The 19,858-nt window shown below is 44.2% G+C and overlaps 1 protein-coding gene across 1 annotated transcript in view; it reads left to right on the top strand.

Moving 5' to 3' along the window:
* Window positions 1-12,749: 12,749 nt before the first annotated feature.
* The window catches only part of Ctps1 (CTP synthase 1), a 33,454-nt gene continuing 26,345 nt past the window's right edge, over window positions 12,750-19,858 (top strand). The window contains exons 1-3 of the mRNA XM_055611345.1: window positions 12,750-12,879; window positions 16,434-16,612; window positions 18,483-18,653. Coding sequence (XP_055467320.1) covers window positions 16,447-16,612; window positions 18,483-18,653 — 337 coding nt within the window. The 5' untranslated portion in view covers window positions 12,750-12,879; window positions 16,434-16,446. The remainder of the gene's footprint in view (window positions 12,880-16,433; window positions 16,613-18,482; window positions 18,654-19,858) is intronic.

Raw genomic sequence — 19,858 nt, 5'->3', positions numbered from 1 at the left:
TCTCACGTGTCCCACCGTGACATGGGAAACACATAGGACTGCCCAGTTAAAATACTTGTCCTGCTGTAAAAAGATTCAAAATAACGATGGCTTCAAATACAGATTTGAATTTCCCTCTCCATTGACAACTATCCCAGGATAAGAGGATTCCTCAGGACAGAATTCAGCTGATTCCCGCCAGCAAGGAAGCAGAATGCCTCTGTGTAGTTTTCCTTATTGCATCCCCCATGCGTTGTTATTTCCTCTGTGCTTCCTAAAAGAGCAGCACTCTTAGAGCCAAACAAACACCTATTGGGTCCCCATCTCTATTGATTAAAATTGTGGATCTGGCAAGTTGCTTTTCCTTTCTAAAACCAGGTTTTCACATCTGTGAAATGGGGAGAAGAGAGCCAGCAACCTACCAGGCATCTGTAGGGAACCAAATGAGGAGCTCAGTTGTGAGCTGAAGGGAGGGAGCTCAGGCTTTTCCTCATTGTCTAGGGAAGTGTCTGTCCAGGGAGGGGGGCATCTCTTCAGTGGAGAAGAACTGAAAGGAATGGGATGTTAGTCTCTGGCCCACTGGTCTCTAGCCACAGCAGGCTCTAGTAAACAGCACACACACATACACACAACACAAAACAAAACAAACAACAACAAAAAACAGATGAGCGGCTAGGATACTGATTTGGACAGAGTCATTTGCCCTGAAGGGTTAATGACCTGGACAGGAAACTCACAGAGCCTGTCACACTTGCTAATGTTATTTTTTCACATCATTAGTGAAAAATCTCTGTGTGGTTCCTACAGGAGCCTGAGGTGTGTAAGGAAGCGGGTTGGAAAGGGCACATAGCAAGGAATACTTAATTCTAGGTCTAAAGTGCTATCCAGGCTGCTGTGAGTTTCCGTAGTCTGTAAAAATAGTTTATCTGGGGCTCGACTGCCCAGCCAGGAACTATATTTCCTAGTCTCCCCCGAAGCTGAGCTATGATAGGGGTCTGCATTTGGCCGAAGAAACCAGCCCCAAGTTGCGGTAGCTTAATCAAAGTAGAATTTATTTCTTTCTGACCTCTTGTCCAAGCAAGACGGTGCAGGTCTGGTGTGTCTGACTGGAAGAGGAACAGGGGACAGGGAGGCAGTTGCTGCTAGTGTGTGCTGGTTCCAACTTGTCCTTTCTCTGCCACACAAGTAACTCTTCTCCCCACATTCTGACACTGCGGGCCACAGAGGTCTCAACTGGGCCCACCTCCCACAGGCTGCCACCATGCAGGCTTCCCTACCCGTGCCCTTCCCTGAGGCTGGCTGCACTCAGCTGGTCATGATTCCCCACCAGCTCCCTCTGCCTTCTGGACAGTTCCTCAGGAGGACTGTAGCCATCCCTAGCCAGCCCGTTCTTCTCTTCCCCAGCTCTCCCTCTGCTGTGTGGGGCCTCATTTTAACATTACCCGGCATGCATCCATGCAAAGCAAATGGATCTCATTTCCCCTCATTAGTCCCTTGGCTTTTTGTTTGCTTGTTTTGTTTTGTATTAAGACAAATCTACTCAGTGTTCCATCTAATTTGTTGCTTCTTAAAATTTTCTCTTACAGATTCTCCTGTTGTCCCTGCCTGTGTGGGTTTCACTATCCTGATAATGAGGGTTCCATGTGGAGAAAAATCCCGTGTTTGTTCAGTCTATTATCTTAACTCAGTGTTCTCTACGCTGTGCTCATTCAGGTGCGATAAGAGTTCTGTTCCCTACATGCCCTGGGCTTCCTGCCTGGAAGCACATAGGCCACCTCCCTCCATCACATCCCCCATTCCCCCTGCTCGGTCTTACCTGATTTCCTTCCTGGGATGACCTTTGTCCATCCTTAGAGACTCTGATCTGGGAAAGTTGGGTAGGCGATGTGGATTCCTGTGGATTCCAAGGAATCTCACTACTTCCAGGACTTCTGGATCCCAAACTGTCTTTGTAACTGTGGTGACTTAGGAAGTGACTTTGTAACTATGGTGACTTAGAAGACACCAATAAATGCACGGTCAACGAATAAATAAAACAGACAGCTATATAGAGATTTTAATCCAGCAATGTGGCAACTCTGACTGGAATGCAGATATACCTTTAGCACACACCTCTAATCCCTCTGGTTGAAATACAGACATGCCTTTAATCCCAAATAATGAAGGTAAAGTTAGTTGGTAGAATAAAGCAGCTAGGTTGGAGTTTGTGAGTTCAGTGTAGGTCAGCAGAGGCAGTTGAAGCCAGAGAGCAGTACAGAGAGAAAAAAAGAGGGGGCAGTTTTACCAGAAGAGTGTTACAGAGACAGGTTGAAGAGAGAACAAAGCTAGACACAGGTGAAGACAGAATGAGGCAGAGAATGGGAAGGAGACAGAAAGATGGAATAGATTGCTAGAGTTAGTTTGAGCCAAGCAGAACAATTCAGTCAGAAGCTAAACAAAACCAGTTTGAACCAGTCAGCTTGGAAAGGAGTTTGATCCAGAAAGGCTGGGATGAACCAGCCAGCCAGAGTTCAGAAAGAACTAGAAAGGGGGAGCTTATTCATCAGTAAGTGTCAGAGGCTGAAAGACTTCTAAACCTAGATGGGATTGTATGAAGGCCAGAAGCTTCCAGGACTAGGCCTAGGTTACCAGACTGAGACAACTATTACATCAGTTGAATAAAAGTATTTTTACAGACACCCATTCTACTGACTTTCCTTTGAATTGTTTGCATAGTGAGTGACCCTCAAAGGAAGATGACTTGTTTCTTAAAATGGAAGAGAAAGCTGGGCCTGGTGGTGCATTCTTGTAATCTCAGTACTTGGGAGGCAGAGGCAAGAGGTCAGCCTTGGCTACCTAGCAAGTTAAAGGTCAGCCTGAAAAAAAAAAAAAAAACAAAAAACAAACCTAAGTAAAAAAATAGTAAGTGAAAGAGAGAGGGAGAGAGTAAGAGCATGGGGGCCTGAGAACAAGCACACAGGCACAACAGCAAAATGTGGACATCACCATGCTTAGAAAAGCCTCCTCAGAGCCTTGGTAACAACATGATTCTAAGTTCAGCTTTAATAAAAGGCCTGATGAGCACACTGCCCCCCATGTGTACCAGAATCCACAGGAACTCCCACCCATGCCCGCACCTTCTCCCCTACACACAAGAGAGCCCTGAGAAACCAAGCCAGCGCTATTAGAGGTCAAGGGGTGGTCATGCTAGAGTGACAACTCGAGGGGACCGAGGGAGCTTCCAGCCTTCTGTTAGTGGTGTTTCTTGGTCTGGTGTTCTAGTCACATAGGCTAGACAACTATGGAGAATTTATCAAGTTGTGTACTTATGATTTTTATACCTTTTTAAAAACTTCAACACAAATACTTTAAAAACTATATAACACTTGAACATATAATAGATTTTAATATTTTGACATATATTTATTTATTGGTTGTGTGTGCGGGCTTACTCATGCCATGGTATGCTTTTCTTTTACCTGCTGAGCCATCTCACCAGCCCTCCAAATATGATATATTAAACTTCATACCATTAAATAAAAAAAAACCTCCTCGCTCTAAACTTCTTCCTTCAGATTCTTTAGTCTTCAAAGTAATTCAAACTACAGATGGGAGCTTTTCTGTGTCTCTTTGAGCTCAGATCAGTTAAAGACATGTTGAATGCAGTTATTTTAAAAGGTTGAATCATTTAAAAACTGTCACATGCGATAGGAATTCAAGTGCTTATTATGGAAACGTGAGGGTTGTTGGAGGCCCTGTTTTCCACCAGGTTTCAAATATGCCTTTCATTGTGCTAATGACAGGAGGTTCACTGTTGCTCATGAAGACAGAATCCATCTCATGGAATGATCTTGGGTACAGATGTCTGGAGCCTGGCCCAGATTTTGAAATTACAACTATTGAGTTCTATACACATTTAATAGCTCCAGTGAGTGCTTGGTGGATGCAAAAATCTCTTGATTGTCTCTCCACTTTACGTCATTAGGTTAGGTCACTGGACTTTGTGGCAGCTGGGAGAATGCTGGGTGTGCAGCGGGTACCCAGAGTATATCGATATACTGACCCATGACAATCCCCAGGCCACAAACCACCCTTGGGAAACATTGCCTGGCAACGCTCAAGACCCTCAAATTATTGGCTGGAGCTGATCTAAAGATGGTTTTTGTGGTGTTTTCCGACCAACTGAAATACAATAATTGGTTTGCTTTCAAGAATGCTTATTTGTCTTGGTCAGATAGATGGATAAAAGCCAGACCACAAAGAAGTTTCCGGTCACGAGGTAATCTCAGAGCTTTAATTTGGTTGATAATTGAGGGGTTGATATGTGCCGAGCTCTGTGCTGGGAATGGTGGACGGAATTCTGGATGGTAGCTTAGTTGGTAGAGTACTTGCCTAGCAAGCAGGAAATCCTAAGGTGCGATCCACACCACACTCTTGTAATTTCAGCACTTGGAGGTGGAGGCAGGAGGATCAGAAGTTCAAGGTCATCCTTGGCTACATAGATGTTAGAGGCAAGCCTAGGCTATGAGAAACCCTAACTTAAACAAGCAAACAAATGGTTGGAGAGATGGCTGAGCAGGTAAGAGCACTCTCTTGCAGAGGATCCAGGTTCGGTTCCCAACACCCACATGGTGGCTCACAACCACCTGAACTCTAGTTCAGGGAATCCAACATTTCCTCCAGCTCTTTGTGGGTACCAAGTACACATGCAGTGTACATACATACATCTAGGCAAAACATTCAAACACATAAAATTAAATAAATACATCTAAAAATTATTAAAACAAACAAAATAGCCCCAAGCAAAAGCAAAAAAAGAAAAAAAAAGAATGTTGTTTCTAGACCTGCCATATTGGAAAGGGGGTACCATTTGGTTGGGGACCACTTTTAGGCTGGTGGAGGGTGGTAAAAGGCTCTTTTTCAGGTCTGTCATAATGAATATAGTTTTATGTAGACTGCATACTTGGGGTGGTTCTGGAGGACTTGTGAAAGTTATGGGGTGGCTTTACCTACTCCTTCTGCAGCTACAGAGCCAAGCATTTCTTTCACTTGGTCTAGAAAGCAGAAATCCATATATAATCTCTTGCACTGGGACAGAGGACTCAAGAAAGGTTCTGTAGGTAGAGGAGGGCTACCTGCTGCTACCAGTACCTACCGACAGGGTGAGAGATGACAGGGATGAACTCACAGATGTAACTAGGTGGCCTAGGCTCTGGGTCTTCCTCGGCAGGGATGGCCCTTTTTCTGTTATCCCAAGTCAGAACATATTAGGTAAAACACTCATGTTTGTATTTGCCACTTCTTTTGTCTGTATTTGTAGTTGTGAGTCTAGCCTTTAAAGGCTTTGCCATCTCTCCAGCCCTCTTTTGTCTCTTTGTTTTTGTTTTTGTTCTGAGACAGGGTGTCCTTGTGTAGCACTGACTGTCCTGGAACTTGCTCTGTAGAACAGGCTGGCCTCAAGCTCCGAGATCCACCTACCCCTGCATTCTGAGGACTGGGATTAAAAGATGTGTGCCACCACCACCTGGCGAGATTTTTTTTTATTTTTTATTTTTTTTCGTGTCTAATCCCACCCAGGCTGTGACTTTGTTATGTATCCAAGGATGATCTCAAACTTCTAAACCTTCTGCCTCTACCTCCTGAGTGTAGGATTTAGGTGTGTGCCACCACTCAGCTTTATGTTAGGGGTTGAAGCAGGGCTTCATGCATGGTAGGTAAGAACTCTACCAACAGAGCCACATCCCCGGCCTCAAGGACTTGCTTTTATAAAGTGGCTCTTTCTTTTACTACATTTCCCCTTCAGTGTGGTGGACTGTGAGTAAACTGATTACACTGTTCAGTCACACTCGATAAGTGTACGTTATTATAGGCCCCACACAGGACAGATGTCTCTGTCAGACTATTCTCATGTCTCAGGGCTCCCTGCAAAGGGCATCAATTAACCTGAGGTGGATATAAAGTTCATCCACCTGCCGAACTGCTGGCTGCAGGCCTTCTGCATTTTTCTTGAATACGGAACAGCTCCCTCCACGCATCTCTCAGTGTTCACACTGGGTCCACTGCTCCTCACTAACCCAGCATCCAGGAAGAAGCTTCATAGAGGAATAGCAGTGAATGCGTTCTGCCTGCCCCGAGCAAGCCAGCATCTCAGTGTGTGCCCTTCACTGTGGGAGGCTGTCGGCTGGTCACTCGGTGACATTGCCATCAGCTTTTATCCCCAGTCTTTATGAGGACTAGGCCAGTGACTCTTTCCTGTGTGTCATCTCCATGAAAACTAGAGGGGGAAATTAATGTTTGGGGTCGGTGGCAGGAATTACAGTATTTTACTTATTCAATAACCATTTACTGAGTGTCTGGTGCATACAGACACTGCGAGGTGCTGTGGATAGACTCACAAATACAGCAGTGAAAACACGACTCACCGATTACCTCATCAGGTTTTAAAATTTTGATAATTCTTACTAGAAAAAAATTGGAGGGACTTAAGGATACAATAAAGGGAACCCAAGAGCCAATGAGGGGTCGAGGGGTGGCAGGTGTGCCGTTTCTCCTGAGCAATTACCATATGTTTTCTGCTCATTCCCACTGGTTCTCTTTACTTGGCTTCTAGAAAGCTTAAGAAGTTGAAAAGTTAAGAAGTTGAGCTTGTAACTCACCCCTGAAAAAGTCTGTGAGCTAATTTCCTTCCTTTGTGGAACAACTATTTACTAAAAGCCTACTGTGTGCTGGGACCAGGGAGACACTGAGCAAAGGAAAGGAATAAAATAAACATAGAGCGAGAGATGGAGGGGAGATGAAGAAGCGATGATCACATGCTGTGTTCACGGCGTCGGGGCAGCATCCTGGACCATAGCACTGCCGGCACTCAGCTGGGAAGAAGCTCCTTGGTGCTGTCTCCAGCAACGGCCCCACTGCTCTGTTATTCTTCTCAGCTTCTACCTTAGCATCAAGGAAATTTAGGCATAAGATGTGCTCAGAGTAATTAAAGAGAATTTTTTTTAGCCATGTGTGTATATGTGTATGCATACACGTTTGTGCATGCACATGTACGTGCTGAGGTCAGAGGACAGAGGGTGTCTTCCTCAGAAATGCTGTTCATGTCCTTTAATGCACAGTCTCTCTTTGGCCAAGACTGCATCAATTAGAGTAGACTGGCTGGCCAGTGAGCCCAGGGTCTTTTTGCCTCTGTCTCTGCAGTGTTGGGGTTACGAATTCACATAGCCACCACATTGGGCATTTTCACAGGGATTCTGGGGATTGAACTTGGGTCCTCATGTTTGCAAGGCAGGCATTCTTACCAACTGAGCTATGTTCTCCCCAGCCCGTGTGTGTGTATGTGTGTTTAATTTTGTCTTGAAGGGAATGACATTGAAAAGTAAAGTTATTTGGAAGGCAGAGGCAGGTGAATCTCTGATTTTGAGGCCAAGCTGGTCTACCCAGCAAGTTTTAGAACTATATAATAGATTCCCTCCCCTCTCTCTCATACACACACATATACACACAGAGCACTTGAATTTTTTTTTGTGATCAAAGAGATTATAAATCATGAATTCACTAAATAATTAAAAATGTGAACTCAAGTGAGGAGACCTAATTTGACAGTCATATTATGACAACATGCAGCCAGTAAGAAAGGCTATATATAGACACACATGCTATTCCTTTTATTTATTTTAAATTTTTAGGGTTTCTCTGAGTAGCCTTAGCTGTCCTGGACTTGCTTTGTAGACCAGGCTGGCCTTGAACTCACAGAGATCCGCCTGCCTCTGCCTCCCAGAGTGCTGGGATTACAGGCGCGTGACACCATGCTCAGCCACACAGGGCATTCCTTTCTGGATAAAGAACTTCGAATAGCGGTTGTCTTTGAGCAGAAACTGAGAACCGGGACATAGGTGTGGTTACACACCTTCCTTTTTGTCTCCTGAAATTTGTGTCATACATATGCTTAAAAAAAAACAAAAAAAAAACAAAATCTCAACTATAATTTTAGAATATTCTCAATCTATGAAAACTGACAACACATTTGTTAATAGTTGTTGACTCTCTCTCGCTCCATCTCTCACTGAGGTAGTCTATGAGATTGTCAGACAGAATGACAACACAGTGATGTGAAGGTCAAGGTAAAGGTTTTATGCTGGGCAGAATGAGGGAGACAGCACAGAAGGATGATTGAGAGGGAACTTCATACTTGCCTTGGGAGGCCATTTGCATTCACTGCAGTCTGGTCTTCATTGTCTAGAACAGTTGTTCTCAACCTTCCTGACGCTGTGACCCTTTAATACAGTTATTCACGATGTGGTGACCCCCAACCACAAAATTATTTCCATTGCTACTTCATAACTGAAAATTTGCTCCTGTTATGAATCATAATGTAAATATCTGTGTGTTCTGATGTTTTTCGGTGACCCCTGTGAAAATGTCATTTAATCCAAAGGGGTCGAGACCCACAGGATGAGAACTTCTGATCTATAAGATAGTGATAGTGGGGGTGTTTTCATTAGAGGGTACTCTTGAGAAAGATGTTAGATTCTGCTTATTAAAAGGTGAACAAGATTGTACCTGATAAAGAAATGGAGGCAGAGAAAGATTGAGTAACCTCAAAGAGATCCCAATCTGGGGAAGAAGAGACAGACAGGTAAATAAGCAATGCCAGCACGCTGTGACAGACATCTCAGGCAGCATCCAGTAAGCTGACGACCTGCGCATGTGTGGAGGGGTGCTGTCTTAGAAGTCCCCTGGGAACATGGCCTGGGGTGGGGCTCATGTGCCAATGGATGACTGAAGAGTGCTGGAGGGCTCAGCTCCCTTAAAGCCTGACTCAAAACCTCAGATGGCATGAGCGCTGTGCAAAGTTTCTGAGTACACAACCACCCAAAAGAATTCAAAATCCCCCAAGTGTGGTGGTGCATGTCTTTAATCCTAGCACTTGAGAGGCAGAGGTAGGTGGTTGCTCTGAGTTAGAGGCCAGCCTGGTCTACAAAGGGAGAGCAGGACAGCCAAGGCTACACAGAGGAACCTTGTCTGGAAACAAACAAAAAAATTCAAAATCAAATGTGTGATGAATCTCAGATGGCTTTTGACAGTGCTCAGTTGTGTTGTATCATGATTTTTTTTTTTTTTTTTTTTTTTTTTTTACCATAGCCTTGGTTCTAGACATACGACATATGTACTCTGTTGCCCAAAACACCTGTGTTCAGATTTAAGGCTGTCTGTGCTATGGACTACAGAAGGCATGATGAGTTTTCTGCACTTATAGGATCCTAGTAGCTAGACTACAGGAAACAAAAGAGTTTTAATATTTTCCTGCCATCATTCCTTAGAGCATGTAAGTATCAAATTTGTACATATTTGGGTTGTATTGTGTTAGAGTGCACATGAGGCGGTAGGGTGCGTGTCTGTTACGGTGTATGCCCTGGGTTCAGCGCACAGTATCAGGCTAACTACATAAATAAACAATAAAGCTGGGTGGTCCATGTCTGTAATTCTTGCACTTTGGAAGCGCAGGTAGAAGGTTCAGAAATTGAAGTTTGTCTTTGTATTAAAAATAAAGGAAAATAATGTTTGAATAAAAAATTTCTGTTTGGGTTGCTGACTTGATCTTAATTTTTTAAAGAATCACTAAATGAATTTTGGCTTGGGATTAGGACAGAATTTCCAGCAACTTCTGAAGTGGGTATAAGCATAGTTCTGACATTTTGTACTGATGATTGATTATAAAATTCATCAACTCTGGAAAACCTGTAAGATATCCTATGTCCTGCATTATCACATATTTAACCAAGATTCAGTGTGCACATGTTATCATTTTTATGGGCACGTGTGAGGCTAAGAGACCAGAGGTTGACATTAGAATGTCTTCCTCAAATATTTCTCCAGCTCAATTTTTGAGACAGGATCTCTCAGTGAATCTGGAGCTGGCCTTTTTGGTCACACTTGCTGGCCTGGTCAATAGGCCTTTGAGATCTACCTGATTCTGCCTCCAGGTGCTGGGGTCATTGGTGTGAGCTGTGTTGCCCATCTTTTCACGTGGGTCCTGGAAATGCAAACTCAGGTTGGTCCTCATGTCATGCTTGTGCAGAAAGTGCTTTGCTCACTGAATCATCTTCCCAGCAATTTCTTTATGTAAAAATAAACAAGCTCATCTATTTCAGTAGTATACAAATTTCTTTCATCTTTAATGTCATATACACATATATAACAAAGAATTATCTTATATTTATGATCTACTATCAGCAAATGTTTGATTTATATACCTATATATCCAGGGTTACTTCTTGGGTGAAAAAGGGGTTACAGGTTTTGTTTCCTGCTCAGACAAGGAAGAAGCTAGGCAATACATACATTTCATTTAGGGACTGGCATGCTTTGGCCTTCATACAGTTCTGTACTTCGTGAGTTCTATTGAAACACAGTTTTCTTGGGATGAGCCATATTTCACTACGTTTCTACTTCTGTGCTATAAAGTCAGAGCTCAGTTCTCTGTGCCACATCAAGTACGGGCTACCTGCCTTTTATAGAAACCTCACCTTGACCTCATTCTCTGAGGAGCTGTCAACCAGGAAGGGCATCACAAAGAGCCAAGTGTAGTTGAAGCCCAAGATGCCTAGCTGACTAAGGACTGCATTGGAGGGGAATTTCTCATGAAGTTCAAAACAAGTCCAGGCTGAGAAGATAAACCTCAGAGCTGTCATTCTGAACATGATTATTTAGAAGATGATTTTAGATGGAGGCTTTTAGAATGGGACCCATGGCAGAACAGTATTTACAGGTCAAGAAGAGAACCTAGGGAGATCCACAAGGAGATGCCTATACAATTAGAAGAAAATGATAACTGTGGTTTCCTGGAAGCCATGAGAAGACCATTTTAGGGAGAGAATGAATAGCTGGGACATAAGATGCTACAGATGTCAGTTTAGGGGACTGGTTTTGGGACACACTATGGATGCACACAGAAGCATCCAAGTTTAAGGTTAGGAAGACAGGCAGTCCAAGCATGTGCATGCACACACACATGCACTCATACCACAGACATACTGTCTTCCTTTAGGGCCTGAGAACAGATATGAGATTAAAACCTGCATCGATGTTCAGAGAAGGGTATGGAAACATGAACTTGATTTTTGACCAAAACATTTTTGTTGAAATTACAGAACACGAACTGGGTTGGACAGGCTTTACTGACTGACTACTAAAGAAAACATTTAAGAGTTCATTTCACAGAACATGAACAATGGCTGACTAGAACTTGCACAAGGAGAGAGGGCAAAACAAAACAAACCAAAACAAAAACCAGGGATAGCCAGTGCCAACATTTTTCATGTTTCCCTGAAGAGTGACAACAATAGGAGGTGAACGGGAGACATAGGTAGACTCCCCAACAGGGGCCCTGGGGTAGTGGAAAGAGAAAACCGGTAATGGAGGAGGGGAGACGTTCCAGACATTGCTTAGTTGACAAGCATATATGGCACCTGAAGCAGTGGGGGAGAGCCTGACCTCTCCATTGCAGTAACTTGTTCCAAGTATGGGGAGGAAAGACAGTGTTGCCTGCACACGTCAAAGCAGGTTGACAGACATTCTCTTGTTGGTTTCCATTTCCTTGGTGAAGTGGGAAACAAGACCCTCAATAGAGAGAATATGGGAAGGAGACTGGAGGGGAGTGAAGGGGTCCCCTAGAAGAGTGTCTGGGGGAGGGGTTCACTTTTATCCCTCTTGTAGAGGCTTTTTGGAGCTGAGCAGTTTGGGTATGCTGGCAGATTCAGAAAGTAGTGTTGGTTTAGCTTTGGAAGAGTCCAGAAGTCTCTGAGAGCTGTCTCCTAACTGGTTTTTTGGGATTCCAGCTGTTTGAGTCATTTTCCTGAAAAACCAGTATGCTCATGGTGGACATACCTTTTCTTTAACTCTTTCAGGGAAGACAGAAAAAAAGTGGTAAATTGCTTCTAAGGAAGGAAGCAGGACTACTGGAGTTCAGGGTACAGCGCTGAACCCTTGTGTAGTTGTTGTGGGTGGAGGGTGTTCAAATTTACTCACATGGATTTACGCGCAACTCAAAAGACAAAATCCCCTCCTTAGAAGCTTCTGTGGCTTTCCACTTGCCGCAGGGGAACGAAAACCTTTTGTTCACAATGCTCTGCATGGAGCTGCCCTTCCAAGCTCTCCAGCCTGCCCTGTCCACTCTGCTTGGCTCTTCTGGGCCTCGCCTGGAGTGTGCACACAGGCTTTTTCTTCTGCCTCATTTTCTGTTCTTACCTCCAATAAACCGTCTCTGCTTATCCCCCTTTTTGACCAGTCCCACACTCGTGTTCACATCCCACTGGACATTAACTTCCCCCAGTCCCAAGCATTGGTGAAAATCCCGATTGCCAGGAGCGGGCCAGTTTGCCTGTCTACACTTAGTGCCGGATGGAACCAGGCTCGCGACCGTTATTCTAAAGCAGCCGCCGTCAGGGCACGTTGTGAGGAAAGGCAGGCTGGCTAGTCGCTGAGAGGGAGATGAGGAAGCATCAGGAGGAGGCCGCTCGGGGCGAGATCTTGAGATGGTTTGGCACGTACCCAGAGGGAAGGCGGACAGGAGAGGGTCCACCGGCTATTGTGGGAGAAGGCGACGGCCCTCAGTGTACCGGGCAGACGTGAGTCACACAGCGGCCTCCACACCGCGGGCGAAGACGCCCGTGGAAGCCACCACTCCCGGGGCCCAGCCGCAGCGGCCACCCAGCACGCCGCGAGGGGGCGCCCCGCGCATGCGCGCCCTCGCCCCGCCTCCCGGGCCCGCCCTGCCCCGCCCTCTGCGTGCGCACCGCCTTGAGCCCGCCTCTCAGAAAGACGGCTGGCGCATGCGGCCCGGCCGAGCACTGGCTGTCCGAGGCTCACCCCGAGCGCGTCGGCCTTGCAGTGCCTGACGCGACACTCTGAAGCCGGCCTCAGGTAGGCTGACTTCAGGGGTCCCCGGAGGAACGGCGCCCGGTGCAGGAGCCTGTGGCGCTGACAGAGCCCGGCGAGGACGGCCACGCCGCCGGGGTGATAAACGCCTCTTCTCACCAATCAGGGGAGAGGTGGCCCGGCGTCCTGCCCAATGGGCTGTATGTCTAACGGGAGCGGGGCGGGCCGTCCCGGGATGCGAGCTGCCGGCTCCCGCGCGCGGGCCGCGTGGCCCGGCTACAGAGAGGGGCCGAGGCGGGCGGCGCGGGCCGCCGGGCATGGGGTGGGAGAGAGCGCCGAGGGCCGCCGCGGAAGGGCCTCCTTGAGCCCCAGCCTGTGGTGGGGCCCGGCTGTCGGCCTAGTGATCTTCCCGGCCCTCCCCGCGGGAGGAAGGGGCTTGTAGGTTCGCTGGGCCTCACGGCCCAGGCTGCCCAGCCGCTGTCGCCCCTTGCAGTGCGGGGCGACGATGCTGGCGTTGTTGGGTTCGCTACGTCAGCGTGGCCCCCCTTACGTCCACACTCACTATTGAAATCCTCAGCAGCCCGGTGACGCGGGCACTTGCTGTGGTTCTCGTCCCACTTTTTTTTTTTTTTTTTCTTTTTCTTTTTACGGCGGTGCGAACCCAGGCGTCAGGCGCCTCGGGGAGGTGGATTTAGATCTCCAGCGCATGGGCGGTGGATTCTGAGCTTGGTTTTACAACTTCAGTTTTTTTTGTTTTTTTTTTTTTTTTTTTGTTTGAAACAAGCTTTCAAGTTTTTCATCCTTTGATTTCCCTGGTGCGTCTTGATCTGAATTGCTCCTGTACTTGAAAACCTTTTGTGTCTTGTTAGTTCCAGGAAAAAGTTCAACGTGGACATTCAACTTTGCCCATGAATTGACCCCTTGCCCCCCCCCCCCCCCCCCGCCCTCATCCTCTTTTCTTGGTGCACCCCTGTGCTCACCTGCTTTCTCAACGCTTTGCCATTCTTTAGCTCGTTTTCATTCAGTCATTTAAGGCCCGATGCAAGGCAGGTTTTCAAGACAAAAGCACCTGGATCCTCCCTTCACTCCAGGTCAACCCTCCCTGTACTCTGAAGGGCCCCTTGAGGCTACCTGGTCTTGGCACTGAAAGATGGCCTTTCTTACTTCCCCATTACAGCCCTGGTGTATTCTCTGCTTTCTTCTATGAAACCCCGCTACTCATTTATTTTTAAATGTCCTAGCTGGACTGCCAGCAACTTGAAGTGTGGACCCAACTCTGACTTATTTTTATGGTGCCCCCAGCTTGTGAGTGGCTCTCCCGTGGGAGGCAGTCTGTAAATGTTAAGGACTGGGTCCTCTCCAACTATGTCTTTGTGGCTGTTGGAATATTTTTTTGCCAGTCACTGTGTGATACTGCTGGAATCTTCTCTAGAGAAAGATCTACCATCTTTGAGTAAATCGGGGACAAGAGGTGATTCTTGGAGTAGCAGCATGTTCTGAATTCACAGTGGCCTAGGAATCTGTAGGAACATCAGCAAATCGACTCAGTGTCTAGGCTATAGTCTTAGTAAGGTATGCCAGGTTAGGATACATCTAAAATATAGCCAAGTTTGATATACATGTGTTAACAAGGAACTATTCAATTATGAGGTGACCGCATTTCTCTCAAGTAATCGGCACTTAGTGTGAGGACACTCCTGGAGGTCTTGGGTTAAAGATAAGTCAGCATTTCTTTTGATCTTTCTGCCCATAATGTCACCTTTCCCTCTTTTGAGATAGGGTCTCCCTATGTATGTAGATCAGATTATCTTTGAACTTGGAGCAGCCCTTCCTCTTTCCTTTCTTTACGGGCATGGGTAGGTACCACACCTATTCAAACCTTTCTGGAAAACGCAGTTGACTTTTGCAGAAATATACTTTTGAAACAACTTCATCAGGATAGAAAAAGCAGGATAGCATTCCTTGCTGTTTGAGGGGAAAGGTATTTCAAGCATTATGATTTCCTTGCCAAGTGTGTTCATTCTCTTTCCTGGGAGGAGTGGAGCTGGGAAATGCTTCCAGCAGAACTCTCCTTTCCTTGTTCTGTAGCTTATTTTTGTTTTAATTTGGCTTCACACAGAGGGTTTCTAGAGGAGGAAAGTGTCTTCTCCATATTAAAGCAAGCATTTCCTGCCACTTGGTGACTGCATTTTCTCTTTTTGATCACATTTGGGGACTGGTGCTACTCTTTTGATGTGTCACTGTTTCATTGCTTGTTGATGCTGCTTTCACTTGACATTTGACTGAAGTGGATTTCTTTGAAGACTCAGTTATGTGATGCTTTGCTGGAAGCTGTCATGGGAGAGGGAATCACCTGGGCTGTTTGTTTTGTGAAGACATTCATGTCGCAGGTGATAGGAGATTTTCCCTGGTCAGATCTAATCGTTATTAAGTTTGTTGGTAACCATATTTTGTCATTCCTTGTAGTTACATAAGCATAACCATGTCCCCATCTCAAAGCTATTGCAGGTTTCCATTCTGTTGTCAACATATCCTTATAGTATATTTGTTGACCTGGTTCTTCAGGTTTTTTTTTTTTCTATAACCCGGTGTCTCTCAGCTGCTGTTGTTTCTTTTTCACCAATATTAAGAAAGTTTAAAGCATTGTTTAGTCTCTTCCTAGGGTTTTTTTTTTTTCTCTTTTTGTTTAATAAGCATCTCTTTTAAGGTATGATTGGCTCTTTCTACAACTGCTTGTCCTGTAGGATTATGAGGTGTACCTATAATATGCTTTATATTGTAATATACAAAGAATTGTTTCATCTTATTGGATACATATGCAATAGCATTATCAGTCTTAATTTGTGCAGGTCGCTCATAACTTGACTCTGCTGGTCCCAAATCCACCCTACTTTCTCAGGTGTTTCTTTTATTCCCTACCACTACATTAGTACTCTTTGGGTTTAATGTGATCTTCTCTGATCTACTCCTGTTCATTGTGTGCTTTGCACTGAGTTATTTCACAAGTTCCATTGCCTTTAGCCTGTATCATCCCTCAGGGCATACCTAGGAGAGATTGCTGCCAAGAAGCAACTTTATTAAAGTACAGATGAGAACTACATGTAATTGAAGGAACTAGAGGTTTTGTATGACTTTTTCTTAAATGCTTAACAGTTCTTTCCTGTTGATCAGTCTTAAAAAACTTAGAGGAGATTTGTGCTGTCCATATGTACACTGTAGTTTAGACAAAGCCATTCTTTCTTTCAAGGAGAATTGGAATGCTTGCTTGCTCATTTAAGATTGTGATTCCTCCCCACCCACCCCAGATATCAGGCAAGTGTCTCAGTATCGTCTCACAATCTTGACTGAGCTATGAAGTCTTATTTGTAAGGTATGTGTGTATATGCCAGGCATGATGGCGCATGCCTGTAATTCCAGCATTCAGGGAGGCAGAAGCAGAGGCAGGAGGATCTCAGGATCTCTGTGAGTTGGAGGCCAGCTTGGTCTACAAAGTGAGTCCAGGACAGCCAAGGCTACACAGAGAAACCTTGTATGGAAAAAAACCCCAAACAGATATATGTGTATAAATATGTATATTTATGTATAAATTTTCCTTTTAGGTTAAAAAGGAAAATGAAGTACATTCTAGTTACTGGTGGTGTTATATCAGGAATTGGAAAAGGAGTCATTGCCAGCAGTGTGGGCACAATACTCAAGTCATGTGGCTTACATGTAACATCAATTAAAATTGACCCCTATATTAACATTGATGCAGGAACATTCTCTCCTTATGAACATGGTAAGAAAACTGCATTTTTTTCTCTCTCATTTAAATAGTAATTGTGACTGTGGGAGAGCATGCTAGCTTTTGGAGATTAGGTTTACATCTTGCATAACTTGCACTTCTTGCCTTCCAGAATGATCTTTAGTGTGTCATAATGATACTTTTTCTCCCTTGGATTAAGTAAGAAGAAGCAGCTATCTTAATTGTAACTTAATCGTTTAGAATCCTAGGGTTTCTATAATAGATGTAAAATAAGGGTTTGAGATAAGGGTAGTGGCAGCTGAATGAAAGTTTATCATTTTATTTGAAAAATTGAGCATATTTGAGAAGATGGAATATGCTGTTTTGTGGCCCCAGTCTTTAGAAATTGCATCGGTAAGTAGATTTTGGCCCTGTCACGACAGGTGTCTTTCAAACAGAGAGGGCTGTTTTGTAGAGATCAAACAACAGATAGATGCTGGACTTTAAGGATGAATAAGCTTGGGATTCTGTGTTTTTTTGTTTTTGTTTTTTTTCCTACTAGAGTTTGAATAATATTTATAATGAGGATCTTTTGAAGTGAATGAAAGTTGAAACTGTGAAGAAGGCTAGAAGATAGCATTTTACTTCTTTGTTGCTGAATTCTTTTTTTGTTTTGTTTTTCTAGACAGGATTTCTTTGTGTAGCCTTGGTTGTCCTAGAACTGGCTCTGTAGATGAGGCTGGCCTTGAGCTCACAGTAATCTGCCTGCCTCTGCAAGTGCTGGGATTAAAGGTGTGCACCATCTCTGCCCAGCTCTGAATTCTTATTTATGGTGTGATAAATGAGTGGCATATCCAACATTCTTTGTTTGTAATTTGAGAAGCATTGTTAAAACATACCTTAAAACTGGGTCTGGTTTTGAGTAATAATCTTAGCACTTAGGAGGCTGAGACAGGAGGATGGCAAGTTTGTGGCGGGCCTGAACTATTAGTGAGCTCAAGGCCAACTTTGGCTATACAATGAATTGAAGACCAGCTTGGGCTACATAGTTCAAGGCTAGCTAGTGTTTCATAGCAAGACCCTGTCATAAAAACATAATTCTAAGCCTTTGGGCTTTCAAGTTTTAAAAGTTTCTAAATATTCACTTTCTGGTGTTGAAGGAAAAATGTGTAAGGATATATACTGCCATTAGTAATAAGTAGTGTCAGAAGATCAATATACTAAATGGACTTTTTTGTTGTTACCCAGTCAGTTCTAGGGGATTGAACCCAGGGCTTTGTGCATGCTAGCACTTGCATTCCTACCTTTGGAGGAACCTTAATAGAACGTTCTTAGCAGAAGATGGGTTCTCTCTCTGAAGGGTGATATAAGACAGTTTTCCTTTCCATTTTGATGGTAGGAATGAATCATTCTAGGCAGCATTTCCACCATGAAATTGCAAAGAATAAATGTATAACAAAGGAATGGAGCAACCTGAGCTGCTGAATAACTACTTAGAATGAAAGTGTAGCTCAGAAGCTGGCTTTTAAACGCAGTAGCACTTCTCTGTGTGTATGTCATAGAGATTTCAAATCATCCTGCTTCTGTTCTTGAACATTTTCTGCTCCAGTAGGTCTTTTGCTCAAGATGCTTTATTACTGTAAAGTTTCTTCACCTACTGCCTTCATGCTTGGGCTTTTTCCTCCCTTCCATGCTTTTTAACTGTACTGATAAAGAATGAATTCAGGCTGGAAGCATACTCTTTAGGAGAATAATTGGTAATTTTTTTGTGACATTTAATATTCTAGAAATGATGTTCTTGTTTTGTAATCAGGTTATGCATACTTTGTTCCATCTGAATGTTTATATTTTGAGATTGAAATTGCACCATGGCAAATGAGTTTTTCATTTCCTTCATCATGCTCATGTTTACTCTTCACTGCAGGAGAAGTCTTTGTGCTGGATGATGGTGGAGAAGTTGACCTTGACTTGGGAAATTATGAGCGGTTCCTTGATATCCGCCTTACCAAGGACAATAATCTGACCACAGGGAAGATATATCAGTATGTCATTAATAAGGAGCGCAAAGGAGATTACTTGGGAAAAACTGTCCAGGGTAAGATTAACCTTTAAGGCATAAATTATTAGTCACTTTAATTTCTTTTGAGTATCAAAATTTATTTTTATGTGATTTCAGTATTTTGTCAAAGTATTAATACCAAAATATCCTTTCAGTTGAAAATTCAGAAGTGCATGAATAATCAGTATGATTGTTTTTTAATCTCAATAAATAATTGGAGAAAGCTGCTGTTGCTCTAGTAATAGCATTCGTTTTGTCAGTCCAGCATGACAGCATGGTTAAAGTCCAGTGAGCTGTTGCTTTTACATGCTGAGCAGTGAAGGCAGTCTGATTGGGCATTATAGGAGGTGGCTTGTGTAAGTGATGAGGAAATGAGCTTCCATTGCATATGTTGGTTTTTAGGCGTTTTATCTGTGTCATGTGGGCTAGTGGGAGTCTGAGAAGTGGGCTTCTGGGCCCTCTTGAGCTTTTACCAGCTCAGCTGACATCTGTTGACTCTTCTGGGATTTTCTGTAGTCATTTGGGGAAAGTGTTCTGCTTTGAAAAGGTGACATTGGGACACCATTGGTCTAATGGAATGATAGTATGCTAGTTTGGGCCATTGCTTTCCTGTTAGTTATAAGAGCAAATTTGCATTTTGCCTTTGCTGCACTGAGAGCTAAGGTTCAGTCTTACACCTGGCTCTGGCATGGGGCTGCCCTGGCCAGATTCTAGCTTAATCATTTCATAATTTGGGGCTTAGCTCTGTTACTTACTAGCCCTGTGTACACCTTTTCTGTAACGTGGAGGTGGTAAAGCCTTCTGTTTCTTGAGTTGTTAAGGGTTAAAGGACTGCATCAGTATGCTGCTGCTACACCTTACTGACACATAGAGGGGTCTGTTGTGAATTAAGGTTACGTCAGTTGTGCAGTTTGTTGTTCTGGTGCACTTGTTCTTGTTCTTCTGTTCATCATCATAAAATGTTCATTGAATACTCATGTGGTCAGACCCTTACTGGTGCTCAGCATATGTGATGAAGAGATCATTGAGGTCACTGTCCTTATGTTAGTTGGCTATGGGACAGACAGAAAACAAATTAAATGAGATGTCTGATAGGAGGTGTGTAGGAAATAAAGAGCAAGGCCAGAAAACATGACTGGGAAAGCCATTCCGGACAGGTGGTTGGACCTCCAAGAGACAGCTTGAGCTTAGGAGCCAGTCAGGAGTGAAGGAGGCCATAGGTACAAAGGCCCCAGACCACA

The sequence above is a fragment of the Psammomys obesus genome, unplaced genomic scaffold (genome assembly GCF_907164565.1).
Source record: "Psammomys obesus unplaced genomic scaffold, mPsaObe1.curated_primary_1811, whole genome shotgun sequence".
Taxonomy (NCBI): domain Eukaryota; kingdom Metazoa; phylum Chordata; class Mammalia; order Rodentia; family Muridae; genus Psammomys; species Psammomys obesus.
This window is presented reverse-complemented; position numbering and strand designations above follow the sequence as displayed.